The sequence below is a fragment of the Falco punctatus genome (assembly GCF_963210335.1).
Source record: "Falco punctatus genome assembly, chromosome: 13".
In the NCBI taxonomy this organism is placed as follows: Eukaryota; Metazoa; Chordata; class Aves; order Falconiformes; family Falconidae; genus Falco; species Falco punctatus.
The window spans coordinates 1,653,416-1,673,837 of NC_137593.1; the positions used below are offsets into that span (position 1 = coordinate 1,653,416).

The 20,422-nt window shown below is 45.2% G+C and overlaps 3 protein-coding genes across 3 annotated transcripts in view; 1 reads left to right on the top strand and 2 right to left on the bottom strand.

Moving 5' to 3' along the window:
- Positions 1 to 308: 308 nt before the first annotated feature.
- On the bottom strand, positions 309 to 4,898 carry LOC308072835 (protein C3orf33). Its single transcript, XM_080410311.1, has 5 exons — positions 4,770 to 4,898; positions 4,629 to 4,688; positions 2,928 to 3,081; positions 2,014 to 2,174; positions 309 to 1,564 (listed from the first exon to the last, which is right to left on the bottom strand). Exons 1-5 carry the CDS (start codon positions 4,848 to 4,850, stop codon positions 1,298 to 1,300), a joined length of 723 nt encoding a protein of 240 aa, XP_080266437.1. The 5' UTR covers positions 4,851 to 4,898; the 3' UTR covers positions 309 to 1,297.
- A 1,983-nt stretch (positions 4,899 to 6,881) lies between these two features.
- SLC33A1 (solute carrier family 33 member 1) lies at positions 6,882 to 18,873 on the bottom strand. Its single transcript, XM_080410226.1, has 6 exons — positions 17,993 to 18,873; positions 13,754 to 13,944; positions 12,930 to 13,114; positions 11,876 to 11,993; positions 10,810 to 11,025; positions 6,882 to 9,127 (listed from the first exon to the last, which is right to left on the bottom strand). The coding sequence occupies exons 1-6, from the start codon at positions 18,747 to 18,749 to the stop codon at positions 8,960 to 8,962; spliced, it is 1,635 nt and encodes a 544-aa protein (XP_080266352.1). The 5' UTR covers positions 18,750 to 18,873; the 3' UTR covers positions 6,882 to 8,959.
- Positions 18,874 to 19,426: 553 nt separating this feature from the next.
- GMPS (guanine monophosphate synthase) overlaps positions 19,427 to 20,422 on the top strand; it is a 29,515-nt gene continuing 28,519 nt past the window's right edge. Inside the window, exon 1 of the mRNA XM_080410220.1 lies at positions 19,427 to 20,098. Coding sequence (XP_080266346.1) covers positions 20,072 to 20,098 — 27 coding nt within the window. The 5' untranslated portion in view covers positions 19,427 to 20,071. The remainder of the gene's footprint in view (positions 20,099 to 20,422) is intronic.

Sequence of the window (20,422 nt, forward strand, 5' to 3'; positions counted from 1 at the left end):
GTTGAAGTCTGTCTCTGCCCAAATTGCTGCTGCCCCTGCCTCCCATGTTAGTCTCCGACACTGAGATCTGCACAGCAGGTACTTCATGGCTAGATGCTCACTGTGCACTACCATCTATTCTTACGCAAGGAAAAGCTGCTTTTTTTTAGGATCTCAGGCTTCACAATTTTGCTCTGAAGTCAGCAGCAAAAACAATGACATAGCAACTAATTGTCAGACAAGCAGTGCTCAGCTATTAAGATTTTTTTTGTACCACACTCTTCTCCTTAGTATTTCCTCGGCAAGGAGTCACACAGAAAGAAAGAAAATCTGTAAACCGCTTCACTTTAAATAAATAATGGGATTGCAGGAGGTTAAACAAAGGTCAAGTGCTTGGCATATAAAACATGTAACAACGAACGTAAAAAATTCAATCTTTGCTCTGAAAATATTTACAAAATTAATAATACACTGATATACTTAACAAATGGTTCAAAAATAAAACAAGAATTTAAGTTCTTAGCACAGTACGGTCTAACTTCTCAAATTCCATGTTAAAGTTTTATTTTCATAGAATTTTAGTTATTTATAGAGCCATCAGAAAAAAATAGTTTTTTTCCTCTTCAAGTGGATGTTGTCTTCTAAAATTTTGGATTACTGACATATTTACATTCCTTGATACACCAAGTGGTATCTTTTTTTCCCCCGAGAAACTTCAGTTGTTATGACCTTATTGGCTTTTTAGGATCAGCTGTAACAAATTACCTTTTATATTGGTAACAATGCAACCCATTATTCAAGATGAAAGATTTTCAAAACACAAATTATACACAAAAGTAGTGTAAGGATAGAATTCAAACAAAATGCTCCTGTGTAAACACTTACCACAAGCTTTGTAAAGGTCTGAAATAGAGGTTTTGAACCAATGTGGGCTACATTGTAATGACAAGTAACAGAGAAGCATTTATGGCCCTACACTGTGGAATGACACTCCGCACCTCTTAGAAACCTGACTATCGACTGCCTTCACTGTGGTTAACACAGATGTGTAGGTATTTAATAGGTGGAAAACTGGACAACTAATTTAAGATGTTATTGTTGGAAAAGTTCACCTTCAGAACATTTGGATTTGTGGCCTATATAACCACTAAATTTCAATCCCATCTGGGTTATAATAAGGCATTAAGGAACTATGAGGTTTCTGTTCAAGACAGGGACCCTTCAACATTACAGCACTGGTTTTTTTACCATAAACTTTACATAAAGCACATTAACACAGGTAACTGGCATTCCTCCACACAAGTCTCCCTTTTAAACTTTAAATAAACCTTCTTAACCAGCTCACAAATTGTTTCAATGTCTGTACAAATTTATTGCTGCTTATATGTTCTTTAATTCTTTCAGAGTAGCTTTCTTCTTTCCATATTCCTTTATTTTTCTTCAAGGCCTTTAACTCTGCTCGAAGGAGTCTTTTATGAAGTTCCCAGTACAGGCGGGAATCATGCTGCAGTCCCTCAATACGTGCTGTTTTGCCAAGCCCTTGCTTCAATATCTCTTCATTTAAGCACACGCTGAGAAATCGACCCTATAAAAAGGCATAATAAATGTGGTATTCCCTTCACCTTTAAAACAGTTTTACTTATTTTTTCACATCAGCTCCCTCTGAGATACAAGCTTTACCTATGGCTAAATCTACGCTCTGGCAGAAAGTGTTAAAAGTTAAAGAGGAATCCATCTGACTTTTAAAACCTAATACTAATGCAAGACATTTGTGAGAACATTCAATAGACTAAATGTGAGGCTAATCAGAACTACACAATATAGCCTATCTGGCAGAGAAATACACTCATGTCATGATCAGTGTGCAAAAACACTGGTCTTGAAATCAGATTTACAAACAACATTTAAAATTCAAATCAAGGCAGATAAATTAAAAGTAATAATATTCCTTACATATACTGAGATAACTGAATTGCCTAACTACAGTGGAACTCAGAACTGCAGATAAAAGCCATTTTTTGTTATTATATTTACCTTATTTACTAAAACAAGGCACTCAAGCGCCAAGTTCTCCCTTCCCAGAAGTTGGAACCATATCACTTGTTTGGGTTTTAACTCTTGCTGTAACCAGGCCATGCCACTTGGAGCCAACTCCACTCCAGCAAGTCTTACCAGCAGAAGACCTTTGGATTGCCCTGATTAGAGAGAAAACTTTGTTACTACTTGCAGCAAAGGAAATGTCATGCTTTGCCAGCTCCTGGGCTGTTGGTAATGAATTTATTCCCATGGGCCTAAAAAAAAAAATAAAATCCATTTTAGTTCCCCAAAGCATTGCTTATTTGCAAACAGAATTTGGTCTCATCTCTCCTCCAGTAAAAAAAAATAACTCAAGATTGTGGAAGTGGTTTAAGCTAGTTGGTTTTATTTTGCATACAAATAGAAAGAACTGCTTTCATTGTCAGTTACTATCATTTTATCTAAAGGGTTAGAAAAACCAAGAAGCATTAGTGCCTGCAGGTATTTGCCAAGCAAGTGTGTGGCTCTCAGACTTGATGGAGAGCTTTTGCAAAGTCACAGAAAAACTATCAGTAAAAATGGGTTTGTATATGTAGCTGTCAGTTCATCATCTCTAAATAAAAGCGTAACCCCAAAAGTCTTTTTGCCAGGAATGAGATGAACTATGCAAGCAAATGAACCGTATGCATGCTAGCTTTTACTGCCAGAAAAATACCACAATAACGATGCTCATTAATACAAACATTGTACTGGTGAGTTCATTTTACAGGTCTCCTTCCAGTCTTTTTATTCCCCAGTCTCCCACCTGTAAAGAGCCAGAACTGTACCTCAGCCCTTCCTCCCAAGCCTGCCACCACCCTGTTCTCTGCGTAGCTGCACTGAGGAGGATGATGTTTCATTTCTACCCTTGCTCTTCACATTGCTTTACTTACATTTTCTCTGTATCCACGTAATGAAAGGAATGCTAATGGGAATATGTTCAACTTCCAGGCCTTTCTCAGTTATGTGATGTATTTTTCCTCGCAATTTCACATTCTTTTCTACAAACTCCACAGGTATATCCAAAGCACTTGTAAACTTTGTTGTCTATTGATGGAAAGAAGAACAAGCCAGTTTTAAAAAACTTCTTAAAATAGTTTGGCAAATTACAGCTCTATTATTAGACAGCACGGACAAGTATAGATAAATATTTTAAATAGTAATCAGTTGCAGAAGCCATTACATGCCAGCCTTTCACGATCTTCCATTTTACAGGACTTGCAACGTTAGGGGTGGGCATGAAAGCAAGGTTTAGAGAGAGAAGAGAAACTGATATTTTTTCAGCAATGAATATTGAAGTTCACATGATTCACCACAAAAAGTGTTACAGAAGTGGCCTGAATAGTGCTAGAATAAAGGCAAAAGGAAGCCAAGATGTGTTTAGAACAGACACGCTGAAAACAAAGGCAGAGCAGGGAGGACAGAAACAACACAGCCTTTGGTAAGGGAGTAAAAGAGGAGAGAGACAAAAGCAGGTGTACACCTTTGAAAACATCACAAGAAGATTGAATTTGACACTATTGCCGTTGGTTAGTGGGAGGGTTCAAAGGGGCCGGTTACAACTAAGCAAAGGCTCGGAGCACAGCAGCCGCTGGCTCAGGGGGTGCAGGGGCAGGACAGGCACCAGCGCTGCCCGACACCCGCTACTGGAGACACAAACGCCCAGAGGTCTCACCTTACGAAGCTTTTTGTAGAACATTGACCTACTTCTACACAGCTCTGAAAAGCTCCCATCTGCTTACATGACATCACCCATCAACTGCAGTGCCACGCCAGCCCCCAGGGGAAACAAAAAACCCAAACCACCACAACTAAACTCAAATTTATTTATTCAGTAAATCTTGCCATTTTCAGTCTGTAAGGACTCCCACTAGGAATACAGCAAATGAGGAGCTTGCAGGCAGGAAGGCCGAAGGTTTTTACAAACTGAAGTTGTTCAAGTCTGATCTCATTTGCACGGGAAGCTCCAACAGGTTAGCTCATTCACAAACCCTCGCCTTAAAACAAAACCAAACCCCAAAACAACAAAAAGCCCCCAACAAACAAACAAACCAACCAACCCAACCCAACAACAAAAAAACAACTAAAAAGAGCAACAACAAATAAAGACTGCTGGTTAACATCTGTGGTTCAGGCTTTCTGGTAAGATTTTAAAGAAAAAACTCGATGCAGATGCTCTCTCCCAGCAGAGCGCTGCTGGAGCTGTGCGGGGGGACGGTGGCGGTAACGACAGCCCCTCCAGCAGCGGGAAGCAGGTGGCAGGGCCGACCCGGGGCTGTGGAGCGACCCCGGAGCCCGCGGTGACACCGGAGCCGCACCGCGGCGGGGCAAGGCTCAGGATTCTGCTAAAACCCCCCCAAACGCCGCGGTGCCCCGGGCGGCCCGGGGACAGGGCGGGGGGGCCCGGCCCTGCTGCGGCTTCACCGCCACTGGCGGCGCCTCGGCCCGCACGGCGGGAGGGCCCGGGGCCCGTACGGGTACGAAGCAGCTTCTAAGTTAAGAAACGAGAACGGGGCCGAGGAAGATGCCTCAGCCCGGCCGCGGAGCCCCGCTGGGGCCAGCTGCCCCCCCCCCCCCGGCGTCGCCGCACTCACCAGCCGGACGCTGCGGGCCAGCACCAGCACCCCGGCCACCGCCATCCCGGCGCTCAGGCTCTGCGGGCAGAGGAAAGCGGGGCTCAGCAGAGCTTAGCCGCGCCGCGTCCCCCCCATCCCCCGGCCCCGCCGCCCCGTTACCCGCAGGAGGCTGAGGTGCCCGTCCGCCCACTCGGAGAGGCGGCCCAGGCCTTCGGCCACCCCGCTCCGCCGCTCCGCCATGGCCGCCGGGGGCGGGGCGCGGGGATTGGGGGCGGGGCAAGGGGCGGGTCCCCCCGCTGCCCCCTGCGAGCGGCGGCGGCGCAGCCCGCCCTGCCCGCGCAGCGCGGCCGCAGGCGCCCCGTTAGGAGGAAACCACCGTCCCGGCACGTTCCGGCGCTCGCCGCTGTTGGTTCTTTCCCCTCCCTTGGGGCAAACCCAAGAGCCCTCCGTAACTGCCGCCAAAGCGCTCGGGCCGGCCGCCCCATCCCGGTCTCCAACGGAAAGTGTAAGGAATCAGCCGCCAGCGATGTCAAACCGCGTTTGTGCTTACACAAGCCGTCCAGCTCAACCCCACGCTGGGTTTCTAACGAACAGGCCGTACAGGAGACGGTATCGGTAACGGTCACAACTCGGGATTTCTGGAAAAGCACAGGCCGAGTTGGGAATCGGTAACCCAAGCTGGCGAAAGCCATGCTTGAATCAAAACTTTTTATCAAAAGTTCAGACAATTCTTAAATTACCACCTATGGGATAAGTTGGACAAGCAAATAGCACCCCTGTACCTTTTCTCAAAGACAGCAGCATAGTTGTTAGTTTTACTTTATTTACTAAATGCAAACATTTTAATAAATATAGAAATAGTGTAAACCCTTGTTTTTAGCAAAAGCGTCACTTGTAGCTAAATGACAATTTAGAAAACATACCCAACATACAAGTTGTAGCAGTTGGCAGTAAAATGCTAAAAAATAAATAGCATTGCCTCACAGAGAGTGGGGGGTTCAAGAGTCAGACAGTATTGCTGCCTGCAAACCCGGAGCTGCTCTGTCCGCTGCGGCAGGGAGCTCTGATTTCCCACTCCATCAGTGACACAGCTCTCCTCGCTGCCCTGCTACTGGATCAAAGAGCACCCAAACACCCTCTGCCATCAGCCTGTTCAGAACAGCGCTCATCACACCTGTAACCACACTGCCAGTGCCCAGAGGACACAAACAAGACAGCTTCACAGAAAACAAAGAACTGTTGGTAATCGGCACTGGCAGATACTTCAGTGTCCATAACAAAGACAAAACATAGGGTTGATACTGTAAAAAACCAATAACCGTCAGATGTTGCGATGGTGCGCCGATAGTTCACAGGACGCAGGACCAGCAGGTTTGATTGTCAGCCATTTCCACGCGGGGCCACAGCAGTGGGTGCAAAATCCTGCCTTGTCAGACCTTACACTTTGCTTTATATGCACTCTCTCTGGGCACTGGAATTGCAGGGTTGAATTTTGGAGCACCAGTATTTGCCTCTTAAGGAAGTCTTGGGAAACAATAACAAATTACACTCATGAGCGCAGACGATGATGGCTTTCCTGCACGGAAACTACAAGGCTGTGTCTAACAGGTGCCAAAGGGGAGAGCCATTCCCTACCTCTCCTCCCCATCCTGCTGCACCCTCTCCCCTGGGACCTGTCTCACTTCACAATGATCCTGCTAAGAAATTTAAACCAGGACAAACCCTTTACCTACAAAACCCCAATTTCTGCCATTTCCCTTTTGCTGCAGACAAAACACATCTGACCCCCCTGGGCCCGCTCAGGCCACGCAGGACCACAAAACCTCCCCAGGACCCAGTGCCACCCACCTTCTACAGTTCCATTTTAATATGAGGTTCTCAAGGAAGAAGTTGGGTTGCTTCTTTCTTCTTGCCTTTTTTCAAAGGTTTTATTTAATATTTTATGTTCAATATCTTAAAGACTATGGTAGTTCTAGTCTTTAAGAAAATAAAAATCCTCACTTTAAAGAGGGTTGGGAAAAAACAAGTAGTGAGACCAATAACCAAGAAAAGTTACTGGTTCTTTTCAGCAGCTTGCTAAGCCACTGGTACTGCAGTAGTATTTCTGACTTGTGTTACGAAACAGCAACACAGATTAAAGGAAACCTAATCCATCCATTGTTTCTCCAGTTTGAAACAGGAGGCAGTTGTTTAATTTAGTAGTAATATATGTGAAATGTGACCTGATTTAAAGTTTATTTTTAATTTTGATGTTGTCAAGATCATCCAATATACTGACAAGCAATCCTCAACCTGTCTTTATTAATAACAAGTTTCACTGGCATCTTCAGAAATAGTGAAAAAAATTGCAAAGTAAAAGCCAACTCTAAAACACCTACAAATTAACCCACCATATTCTGCACCTGAAAAGTTTTTCCTCAAAGTCAGAAAACGTAAACATAAACATCTCTAGGTGTAGCCAAGATGGGATTAAAGTAAGTGGCTCATTATTCCAGTAAAAACACAGAACTGAAGTGCCTTGTACAGAGTTAATCCCATGGAGGTATCTGGCTAGGACTGAAAGATGCACCCCCCTTCAACTACAAATCTCACATATATTCTTATATATTCTTTTTGTGCTCATGTAGAGGTGAAATTGGAAGATTTTTATTTTGGGAAGTAAAAACAATGTGATCTTATTTAGCTTGACTGGTTGTGCTGTACTTGAAGCAAACTGTGAGAATATGCTGTTGCTGGACAGCAGGCCGCAGCAGGGGAGAGGTGCAGCTCAGGGTCTGGCTTTCCCCAACTGCTAAGGGTGTCACTGAGGAAGGAGAGGGGAGGAGACCGAGGAACAGGCTTCAGTGCCCAGGGAAGCACTTGGTCACACTGTCCTCTTCCAGTCACCTTCTTAATCCTCTCCTCATGTAGACATTTCACGCACACCCATACGACCCCTTCAGTCAGTCAAAGTTGGTACAGGTTTACCTTTTTCCCTGAAACATACAGTAACAAAGATCCACAATGCCCTCTGGAGCTTGGAACACCAAGTTCAGGATGCAGTACTTCAAATATTGACAAGGCAAGAAACACAGAATGGAAAAGAAAATCACGTACCTTTCAAAGAGAATTTTAATAGACTTCCTTTTTAATAATGATGTACCATATACACCCAACAATGTCCAAGTGCCGTCTCTCTAGGCATACAGTGCGCTTGCTGTACGTCACTAAGGCACTCAGGAGGGAAGTAATTTTTGATAAATGCCAAGGGAATGTTTCCACTACACAGCATCAGTATTAAATGTCTATAGCAGCTCTACCGCAGGATTTCGCTTGTTTGATTTATGTGGCAGCAAGTAGTATGCTGACTCACTGGGAATTTGGCAAGTTTGTCATCACCAAATCACTTTCAAAGGCACTGATCATCTTTTCTTACCCCTAGGTGGGAACAGTCACCTTTTCTTCCACTGACTTTGAAAACAAATGCTCACGTTACAGTTACATAGAGGAACCAACACTATCAATTCATTCCCTCAAAATAAAAACCGCCCTCCGAAGGCCTGCATGCCTTTGGAAGCCTGTTTTTTGTCTGCTAGCTGCTACACTACCCAGTTTGCATCTTCAGGACTCAAGGCTTAGAGTATTGTGCGTTACTGAAGTCCTACCTGACAGCATTTTTTTCGACAAGAAAGTACCTTGAATGGAAATCAAAATGCTTTGAAACAGCAGAAATAAATTAAATGTAATTTGTTTATAAAAATATTTTCTTATAAATCTTTAAAGCTTATAAAAGCCAGAAAATACATTTAAAAGAATTTCTGAAACATTTCATCCTTTGATGTGTGGTTACAGTTCAGAAAGTGAGAAGAAACAAAGCCCACAGACATTTCACATTTCTCTTCCCACAAGGAATTCTGTAGCACAACATGTTTAACTTACAAGTCAAAATGCCTTTGACATCCTTCCCCGGGTCAATTCCCCATGTCAGATCATTTCTGTTTGAAAATAAAGGGTTGGAACTTAGCCGACAACGCTGCTGTGTAGACAGACATGGCACAATGAGCTTTTCCATAGTCACTATATGGAAATTCAGACATTGGTTATACCAGCAGCCATGACTCTGAAGCTAGAGCTCGGGGATATGTATGTAGTACATAGGTGCCATTTTTTAATCAATTACTTTCCCAACTTAACATTTTCATATTGGGAGTGCAAGTGGTATCACATACAAACATACCACCGCCTCAGCCACCCATTTTCTCAGTGATGTGGCATGTAAAAATACCTATATTCCTGTTTATTGATTATGGGATATGTCTTTGTAATAAAACTAAAATGACCTTGCTAGTCCGTCCAATATTTAAACTGCATCAATTGGTCCTCTTGCACTTCCACGAAGACTGTCCTTCATCCTGCAGCTTTTTAAATTTTGGCCCAAGTAGGAACCACCAGCCAAATCCCAGAATGACACAGATGACTGATTCCACATAGTAACCATCCAAGGTAGTAACACAAGAACCACCAGCTTTTGTGCAGAGCTGAAACAGAGAAGCAGAAGTCAATGCATCAACTATTCTCTGGGAGAGAGACACACAGACCTTTTAGAAAGCAGGGATTAGATACCCACTGTTTTTTACTTGCTTTTGGTTATGATTAAATATATTTTACTCTTCCTTGTTTCTTACGGAGTTAGTAAGAGAGGCTTTTGAGCTTACAGTCAGTGTGAGAAGTAACAGAAATGTTATAAAACATATGGGAAATGGAGCACTGGCCCAAGGGGCTAACTCTAAAAAGGGAAACTGTCCAGCTGTCTCATGCAGGCCTGAAGGTGCAATTGCTGTTCTTCCTACCATGAAAAAAAGATATTTATTTTTTCTCTAGCCATCCAAACTGCTTCTAAAGAAGTTACACTCTTGCATCTCACCACACTGAATCTACAAATGGGCAGTACAAAATGCTGCATATGTTTGGGAAAAACATGCTCGGGATGTTTTTTAATCACAGAACTCGAAGACAAAATCTCCAGCATTTAAAGGGTAAGAGCATAGCACTCTAATTTCTGCTATTGTTCCACTATCAATACTGCTATAATTCCAAGATAAATCAGTCCTCTGAGTTGAGGTTCTGCCAGCATTTTCATTATTCTGAGACGTGTCAAGATCAGATCAGGAATAAGAAAGGAATGGTACTGGAACATTACCAGCTGGGAGGATGTGAGAAAAAGAGGAGCAAGGTGAAGGAGGAAGGACTTAGGCTCGGTAGAGGCCCAGGCACAGGGAACCTAATTAGTGGCAATGCAATGAGAGACAGGCTGAAAAAGCACACACTGCAAAAGTGGTTTCCCCTCTGCAACTAGTAACAACTGCAACTCCAGTTCAAACAACTCATATTTGACTCCTAAAACACTTAGTTTATTTAGACAGTCTCCACATCCTAAAGAGTCCTGGCATTCATCAATGAAATAAATCTCAGTCATGAGTATGGAAAAAAAGTCCCAACAAAAAAAACCCAAAACATTTCCACCCTTCCAAAGAGTCACATTAAAGTTTCTAATTCGCTCATGAGGAGCTGAATTTGGAACCTTGCTTTCCAGGCAGCTTTGCGTACTGCCGTTTGATCTGTGTGCAGTAGCACAGCATGTTCTTTGTTCCCTTTCACAGGGCTCCCCAGAACTGGGAAGGCAGCCAGTCACACTGCTCAGTTTCATATGGAAAGTGAAGATCAATGACAGAGAGAGAAAGCAGCATCACAGGAGAAAGTATCAAGGTATCCAGATAGAAAGCCTCCAAAAACGCAGAAGGAACAGAAACCTACCACAAAATTAAAGGACTTGGGGGACAGACACACTGCCAAGAACAGCACGCCTAACTACACAACTCTGAACTCAGCAAGGTTAACTCTCAAAAATGCACCTACAGCCTCCTTACACAGCAGAGAATGTGGCACCAGTCTACTGCTTCTACCTTCAGCTTTTCACCCCAGCCCAGAAACAAATGGACAACTACACTGCAACTGCATATCTATGGTAAGATGTTAGTTAGTAAGAGTGTACAGATAAAACCAGAGTGAATTTTGTCAGACAGGAAAATCAGCTCAATTGGTGGGAATTTTCAAGCACAAGCTATGCACTATGAAGGTTTTCAAAGGTGAAAAAATACTAAAAGAAGCAATTTCATCAAGAAATATTTGAACAGAGACCTTCACAGCCTCCGACACTTACTTCTGCAGCAACCGTAGTTCCACAGGTCTGTTCCTGGGCCCCTGCACACTCTTTCACCGTGAGCGGGTCCACAAGCCAGAGCGCAACGGTGGAAGGCCAGTTCCCTCCCAGATTTGACACAGTATTTAGGAGCGTCATGTAGGTCCCTCCAATCAGTGGATCACTGACTTTGGCGTTGAAAGCCATTATTGCAACATACATGCTATACAGTGTAATCTACAGAAGAGGTAAGAAAACCCACAGTGATGTAAGGCCTCCGCAGTTACAGACAATGACAGCTAAAACCCCCACCATAAAAACTGTTCTAAGAGATCACTTGAAGTTAGCAACCTTAACTACAAAATAATCTCAACAGCTTAAAATGGCACAAGAGATAAATTACTTCTGCAGTCTGCCTCTCTGCTAATTCCAAGAAGTAGCCTTGCCACTTATCTCAAGTCATGCTGAAATGGACCCAGCCTCACACGCACAGGAATGACTCAAGTAATCAAACTGAAGTATAAGGCCAGCTAAAATAGCATATAAAAATAACACTTTTGCTTTTAGAAATATACTTTTAAGGCTCTGCATACATTTTCAATCTGATCCAAAGCCCAGTCTGTATCAGGCATTTGTTTTCCAGGCCTTTGGATCAGATCCGTTATGAAGCTCCTCCAAAAACATTCAATAAAGTATGTTTTCTAGGACCAGGATCACATAACTTTATGGATCTGCACAATACGCATGATCATCATCATGCCTATGAAACTCAGTCGAATGCTGGCATTTCTCCCAACTCCACCACACTTCTGATCTTTTCTGTTTGTGGACAAAAACACATCTGGGAAACAAAAGATCTGGTCAACTAAAACTAACACCACTGAAGATGTCCAATGGAGCACATGGAAGAGGGCAAAATAATATTGGCAAGAGTATCAAAAGCAAATATAGCCATACAGCACAGGTCAGACTTAGAGGAATTCCAGTGTAACTAAAAAGCAGAAAATGGCATTTATAGTCCTCTAGTTGATCGATATGGAATACCCCTCCCCCATCCCCCTCCCCTTCCCACACAAGTGCACATTACCTGATGTAAAGCATAACTCAACAGTACTACAACATAGTAGTAGACAGGAAATCCTCCTTCATGTTTTACTTTAGGAGTCCACCATACCAAAAAAGCAAATTCCAGACCAAGCAGTAATCTGGAGGAATAAGATAATTCATAATTCAAGTAATTCCTCCCATGTGTTTCCTTGATACAAAGCAACTATTGAACATTTATACATATAGACTACATAAAAATAGTTTATCTCTAAATAAGTACAACTATTTGTATCTTAGAATTAGGTATTAAATATCTGACAAGCACTCAAATTGTAAACATTTTACACCTAAACAATTCTGTCTTCCATATAAACACAATTCACTGCCAGATCTACAGTAGTGTTCTCCCCTGCCCCTTCACACAGAAATTTACTTTAGAAAGCAACGCAGAAGATATCCACCTATATTCAGCTGGAGCAAGATCTACTGTTTTTTATTTGGAGAAAACATACATAGTTGCCTAAGAACATGTTAAAGTAATGAGTGTTACAGACATGTTACACGATTTACTGAGTAACAGCATTACATAATTTGCTGGATTCATTGTTTTTGTATTCTATAAGCAAACTCCTGTACAAAACAATTAACACAGAAACGAAATGTCTCCTTGTCTGCATCAGCCTACCTTAGCTTCTTTTACTTCCAGTTACCTCAGTAAAACATACATCCAGCAGATGCACCAAATGACTTGTCCATGTGTTCTGCCACTCTTACACTGGGAAGCACACAGAATTTTACAGAGAGTCCCAGATCTAGTCAGCACGATTCACGAATAAGGAACTATTGACACTGAATAAGAGCAGGGCAGTACTGCTCTAACGCTGTTGTATACGTGCCTTGAAAACACCTCCTGTTCTGCTTTCTCGCCCGTGACACTGCATGAATCATCTTCAGGGCACAAGACACAGTGTTCAATTTAAGATGAAAATTATGACATACTTCCTTGTATCTGGAAGTTATGGTTACACAAGAAATCCAATACTCATCTGAATACATAAATTACTACATTTCTATAAAATGAGATTTGTTTTTACCTGAAAGGCATAGCTTTGTAAAATGTGTTGAGTGGCTGGGGGCCTGCTGTGTACTTGCTGATAATCAGAGGCAGTATTATCTGTAAAGGAACCATTGGAACTGCTAGCAGAGCTAAGTGCTCTTTCGGGACTCCCTCTTCCACCAATTTGAGTCCTGTTACAGCATCTGCTGCTGAAAATCCAACCTGCAATGTTAGACAAAATAAATTGAGTGATAGTTTGGCTAGAAATTCAGTTTACTCAGTATTAAGTAAGCTGAGAAACTGATAGAGTACAAGTCGCTCCTGTCTCTGATTTGATTTCCAAATAAGTTTTGAGACACATTCTACACTTGCACACTCCTACTGTCTTCAGTGCCAAAACTATACCAAGAGCATCAAACATAGCAATCACATTCACGTTGATGCTGTAACTGCTGTTGGTACCCACAACGGCCAGCAAGAAGCCATGAAAACCCAGTTTGTACAGAGTTGCAGATTCTAGGAATAATATACAGGTTCAAAGAAATGTTTTCTGTCCTTTTAACTGCAGACTACAAAAGCAGCCTAATTATTTAAAAATGTCTTAAAACAAATTAATACTAGATTGTACTCAAGCTTCTCTTTAATGCTTGGGTAAACACAAAAGCTCAAACAAATGTTTTCTTTTGTACAACCCTGGTTAGCATGATGACATAAAACATTCTGTTTCAAATTTCATTTGAAAATTCCAAACTCTGATGACAAGAACTAGGAAAGCTAAGAACTGTTGCATCACAGGGACTCTGTAACCTTTCAGACTCCAGCGTCATCAGCATCTAACAATTCATGTATATATTTACTTACCTTTGCTGTGAGAATCAAGAGACAGAAAGTAAGAACTGCTGGCATCTTGATTATTGAGAATAGCAGCCTGTATGTATCAGTGATGCCTTTTGTTTCTTCTTTTATTGGTATTAATTCCTTATTTTCCTTTTTCAAAAGGGCAACCAGCGTAGTAGTAATTAAAAAGACAGCTCCCCAGAAAAACAGGAAATCTGGAGGGAAAAAATAAAATAAAATAAAAAGTTTTTTCTAGCAGCAATCATCAACACTAAATTAACAAGTCACTGAGTATCTAAAATGCAGTTATTTTGCAAAAATATCAACATAATAATAAAAAAATGAATAAGACCATTACTCACTGATCCTCCTAAAAACAAGGAACAAAAGCAAACCACATACACAGCTACACACAGTGACTGACGCAGCTCTTCCCTGCCCCTCACTCTGTAATGACATGTTTGCTTGAGATCTGAGACAGAACAGCAGCAGCAAACCGGGTCACTTCCTTGGTGTTCTCAGTATTACTACTACAGCGAGCACATTGGAGGAGAAACAGAAATACAAATTTTGAAGGATTACAAATACAACCTCTAAAAGCTAATAAAGGAGGAAAAACCATTTAATAGTTAAAAGATGGGGAAAACTTCAGAGGAAGTCATTCACAACTCTCCAGCTGATTTACCGTGTTGCTACATAACTATTCTGTCCCTCAGCTCTATACTCCCCCTATAATATCTATCCACCATCAGAAGGAAACAAAGATTTACGCTTGTGAGTGTAAAGATGTTCTGATGAAAGTTCTTACACAGTTGTAAAGTCAGATATGTCTGTTTTAAGTTGATATTACACTTGCCAACTTTTAAGTGCTCTATTTTAAGCAATGTAATATTTCCTAAATTGTGTGTTTGAAGGCAGCAATAGTAAAAATCAACCATATTTTACGGCAAGTACTTTTCAAGTTAGTGAATGGATTAATCTAAGATAATCTTATCTTCTACCTTTATGAAAGGGGCAAGAAAGGACTCAGCAACATGCAAAGGCTAAAACAGAAGCAGCCTTTTATTTTCCTGGTCACAACCAACTGCAGAAGCCTCACGGTGACTTGAAAGTAAGCTGCAAGGGCTGGTGAAAGGGCAAAGACAGTGCAAAGGTTTAGTCAATTATTAGCTGCTGCTTACACACAGGAAGAGAGCAAGCCCAAGAAGCATGGAAGAAAACACAGAAAGACTACTTTAGGTAAAGCCTACTGTTCTCAGTTTAAAAAAAAAAAAAAAAAAGGCATTTCAAACCATTTGCTGCTGCTTCCACAGCAGCTACTTCTCCCTCTTCTAAAGTAAGGAAGATCTCATAATCAATGCTGTCAGATTGCTCTCTCCCCTGCTAAAAAAAAGGTACCCTGAACATGTACTTTTAAGTAAAAAGTAAATTTTCAAAGTCAAGATAATCACAGCTACTGTCTACAAAAGACATACAGGAGTGGTACTCTAATAATAGCACTAAGCACTATCACTGCAGCGCAAGGACGGGAATAGAAATAGCTTTCAACATCATCGCATGAATACTCTTGATCAGGTCAGCTCTGTCAGCTGCAGTACAGCAGTGCAATGGCTGGATTGGCAACAAAGCAAAACAAAAAATAATAAAAGCCATATATAATATTCCAGATTTTTTAAAAAAAATGGTTTTGTGGCTGTAGGCTGTTTGCACAAATATAAAGTATACTTCCTTTCAAACAAAGCCCACTAACAGGCTACAAGCAAAACAACTTTGAAATGATAGTTTACACAAGGAATTTCTAGCACAAAATTCCTGGTGCCACCACTGCTGCCTCCCCCCATCCCTATTTTGTCTCTGCTTCTATCCTGTTACTAACAAAAACTACTGTGTTGGGGCAAAGCAAGTTTTTTTTAACTAGATCAGGGATGGACCAGGTTGGCAAATAACCATCCACAAAGCGTGCATGGGGGTACACGCATTTTGTCACAACAGCTTTAAGTAATTCTACAGCTACACATATCCCAGGAAAAAGGGCGCTCCACAATCACTGGCCCAGGTAAATTTGAACTGCCTTGAAGGGGCACCTTCTTCCTGTGCTCGCACTTTACCTCTCTTCCTTCATGCCGAAGAGGCATTCCTGTGATTGCCTGGGAAATTGGACAGGAATCAAAAAACCCAGCCAGTAAGATTCACCCCCTGTCCCTCCTTTAAAATAATAAAAAAAAAAATATATAAAAAAACGTCATTTGAGCAGCCAAGTGCTAAACTCATATACACACTAGCACAAACAATACGTCAAATGAAATTTATTTCTCATTCTCTCCTCTAGAAATGACCCTGAAACAACATAACACAGCATTTGTTTTGCTGAACGGTTTTACATTTGTTCATATTATTTCCCAAAGTTAATGAGAACGGCTAATGCTGTTGCTTCTCAGCCACTTAAAGCTGACTCGGGATCACGAAGCGTTGACTTGTTCCTTCCCTAGCACTGGCACTCAGCCCATGACAGACGCGTTCAGAAAGCAAACTGGCAGAAAACTATTCACCTTTTCAAAGTTTTCTGCTGCTGTAACTGCCTGAACCGGCTCAACATGAGCCCCGTTACAACCAGTGCTAGGACTGGAGAATCACTCTCCTCGTGTCAGTGAGCTGGTTTACAGTCCACCAGCTCTACAGCTGCTTCAAGAGAAATGTGGACACAGCAATTTGTGGCACAGAGTCACATGAACAAGGGAACAGACATTTCTTGCAGCCAGTTTCACCACCCCCCAAAAAAACCTCCAATATCTCCTGCAACTATAGTGTCAGTTATTTGCTTTTCTTACTCTGCCCAGGTTAGTACTCCAGGACAAGTTAAAACAGGTTGCGTTGGTTTTGGGACATATTTTTTTTTTCAGGGACAGCACCCTTGTAATAGTAAGGAACCCATTTATACAAACAATACAAAGAAAAATAAAAAACCAAAAAAAAAACCTGGACAGTGGAGGTAAGTATAGACAAACCAAACTCTCTTAATTACACTAGTCATTTGCAAGTTGCATCAGCAGTAAAAGACGTCAGTGTGCCGCTGCAGCAAGAGGGAAGAGACACCAGCACTGACGATATACACAGTAAGGGAAAACAAAAGAAAGCAATAAACAAGGGTTACTTCGAGGACCACTCTGCACTGTCTAACATATAGACTTGACACAGGGTTATCAACAGGAAGGAAAGAGGAAGACTAGTAAGCAATTGTGATAGCTGCATAAGTACAGCAGTCTTGGCAACCGATATTCTGGTTTAACAACATTGGTATAGGACAGAAAGTGAAAACCAGCCTTTAAACAACAATTCAACTCAGTTTTGGCATACCTTTTCTCGTAGATGATATAGGCAGAACAATCTATGTAAGAGAGGGAAAAGAAACTAAACCCATGAGAATTCAGTCTTTATTGCCAGCCATGGTCACCTTGAGACTGCAGCCAGAAGTGGTGCCAGTTTTTCCTGTCCTCCCATAAGCTGAGCTGGCTAAACTCAGCCTTGCAACCAAAACGTGCATTTTAAGTCTCTTCTAGATAATAAGCCTAACATCAACCACCGCATATAAACTTTCTGGAAAAAAACCACACCAAACCACCCACCACCAAAATCAAACGTAAAAACCCCAAAATCACCAAACACCACATTCATACAGTAACAGATACGGTTGGATGACCAGACTGCATTTAATTCATTAAAGAGAAAACCAAATCCCCCTTCATTTACGAAAATAAGGCCTTCCTTCAGAAACAGGCAAAGTGGTCCACCAGAAGATTTGTCACCTCTACTTCAGTGAACAATACCACCTTGGAAAAGTAAACTTTTTTCAATTTCCCCTTTCCTTCCTCCCAAAAGGAGATATTCTTAAAATGCCTTCTTAAAAAGAGGCAAAGCTTTGTTTGTTTGGGTATTTTTTTAACAACAATCTATTTCATGGTCATTAAACTAGAGGGAGGTGAGGGCAAATTCTCTCTAAAGTGCTTAGATCAGCCAATATAATGACAATGCAGGTTTCCCACACTATCAAGCCCAGAGAAGCCTGAAGTTCAGTGCATGTAGCAGCAGACTCCGCCAGCCTCCAGGAAGGCTGTGCTTTCTCACAGGCAGGGGAGAAACCAGACCTGCTCAGTTCACAGCGCCAAACCACCGTTTGCTCTTGAATGGAGCTTCGGTCCAGGCTCAGGGAAGAAGAATCCCCATCCCAGCATCAGCGCGAACAGGCCGGCGGTACCCAGGCAGTACCTGAGAGGGTAACAATCCCTTGGGGCTGGGGCTGGAACCGCAGGTACTTGTTGCAGAAGGAGGCCGACTCGAGGGCCAGGAAAAGGACGTTGCCCAAGAAGTAGCCGGCCGTCTGGCCCACGGAGTTGCAGGTGGAAGCGTAGCCCACATTCTCCCTGGACAACATGGTCAGGGCCCAGCCGTCCACCGCAATGTCCTGCGTTGCCGCCAGGAACTCAAAGAGGAAGAAAGTCACAGTGAGAGCCACCACGTCGGGGCCCCGGCCCTCCCCATCGCCCAGCAGCAGGTCCACCTGGGTGGACATGTAGATCATGAAGACCCCCAGGACGTACTGCGTGGGCACCAGCCAGGACTTGCGGCGGCCAAAGCCCCGCAGGTAGACGGCGTCTACCAGGGGGGCCCAGAGCAGCTTGAGGCTGAAGGGCCAGAAGACGAAGCTGAAGAAGGCCTGGTCGGTGTAGCTGGCACTCCTGCTCTGCAGGATGAGGGGGACGCTGCCCGCCAGGCCCAGCGGGATGCCCTGGAGCACGTACAGCACCAGCAGCAGCAGGATGCTGCCCAGCTCTGCCCGACAGTCCCGCGCCCCCCGGGAGCCCGCCTCGGGCGGCGGCAGCAGCGCCTCGGCCTCGCCGCCCGGCAGCCCGTCCCCGCAGAGCGCCAGGGCGGGCGGCACTTCACCCCTCAGGTCCAGGCAGTGGTGCTGGCTCCCGGCCCGGCGCTGCCGGCCGCCCTCCTTGGCCGCGATGGCAGGCGACATGTCTCCGGCGGCGGCCCGGGGCCGTGCGGCGCGAGGCGGGAGCGGACCCCGCCGCCGAGGAGAGGCCGCACACCGGCCCGGCCGCCGCCCGCCACCCCGCCCCTTCCGGGCACGCGGACGCCGGCGGCAGGCGTGGCTGCCAGTCATTGGCCCGCCGCACAGTGACGTCAGGTGGCCGCTCCTCCCCGCTGTCGCTCAGCCCTGACTGGCCGGCCCCGCCTCCCAGGCGGCTCTGCCCCTGGGCTGTTGCGCGGGCGGCGGCACGGTGCGGGGCGCGGAGGTCGCAGCTGCCGGGCCTCCCTCAGCCGTCGCGGCGCTCGGTACGGGGCTGTAGGCAGCGCGTGTGAGCGCCCGGGCGCAGCCCCCGCCGCGGGCTGGCAGCAGTTAAGTACACAGTAAATAGTAGGTGAAAAATAAGAAGTAAGTTGCATTTTTTTGCTCTTTTTTATTTCCATCGGTAGAGAAAAGCTCTTCGGCTCTCCCGTGCTCGCAGAAATAAATCTTTTGGGGAGGTGTCAGTCTTTTACCCTTATTCATGGTTACAGCCTGATTAGACCCTCAGAAACACGGTTTGCGTGTCTCCTGCTGTTTGCGGGACTTGATGTGTTCTGCCAGCGCTCAGTTTTTAAAAGTCCTTGAAAGACTTTAAATATGGGTAAAGGTGTAATACGATTAAAACACTTAGAACAAACATTGCACAATTACTGTCCTTGGGACAGCATTGCTTGGAATCCGGCAGTGGAACCAGGCCCCAGCTTGTAGTTTCACAAATAACTTCAATGCCTGTAGTGAGGCTTTCTTCGCTCACCTCTCTCGAAGCGCGAGGGCTAACGTTCAGAGAAAGGGCGTTAAAACGGCTCTGGGGAGAGTCCCACTGGTGCGGGCACCTTGCTCAGGGTCTGTCAAGAAACTCCTCCAGAGATGCGCTTTACACCACGCGGTGGACGCACAGAGGCGTCTATGTGAAAGCCGCGGCCGCCGCCTCCGCCCGTGCCCTTACGGAGCCGCGGGAGCGCGATGCCACGAGGTGCCCGTGCCGCGGCGAGCGGGCGGGCTCCCCTTCACCTCCGCCACCCGCACAGGGCCGGGCCGGCTCCCGCCGCGGCCCGCGCCCGACCCGCTGCACCGCCGGCCCCGCAGCCACCGCCGGCGCCGCGCTCCGCCCCTTCCGCCGGAGCGGGGCCGGGCGGGCTCCTCCTCCCCGCGGCGGAGGCGCAGCCGGGCGGCATTAGCTCATCGCGGCGGCGGCTCCTCGCGGCCCTTTCTTCCCCCTGCCCGCCTCGGGGCCGCTGCCCGCCGGCCGGAGCGCCCCGGCAGCCCCCATGGCCCTCTGCAACGGAGACGCCAAGGTCAGTGCCGCCGCGCTCCCCTTCGCCGCGGGACGCTGCCCGCCGCCCGCCCGGGCCTGCCGGGCGCTTTGTGCCGCCGCTGCCCGGCCCGGCCGCCGCCTTGGCTGGCGGGCACATGGCGCGGCGGGACCGGCCGGCCCCGGGGCTGCGGGCGGCCCTGCGGCGCAGGCCGGGGCCGGTGCCTGCAGCACGGCAGCTGCCCGCGCGCCCCGCACCGCTCGGCCACGGCGGCCGTTCCGCTGGGGAGATAATTAATTCCGCAGCCTGGGCTTTGATAGGGGGTTGGGTTGTTGTGGAGGGTCGGCTCCGGGTGCGGCCGAGCCC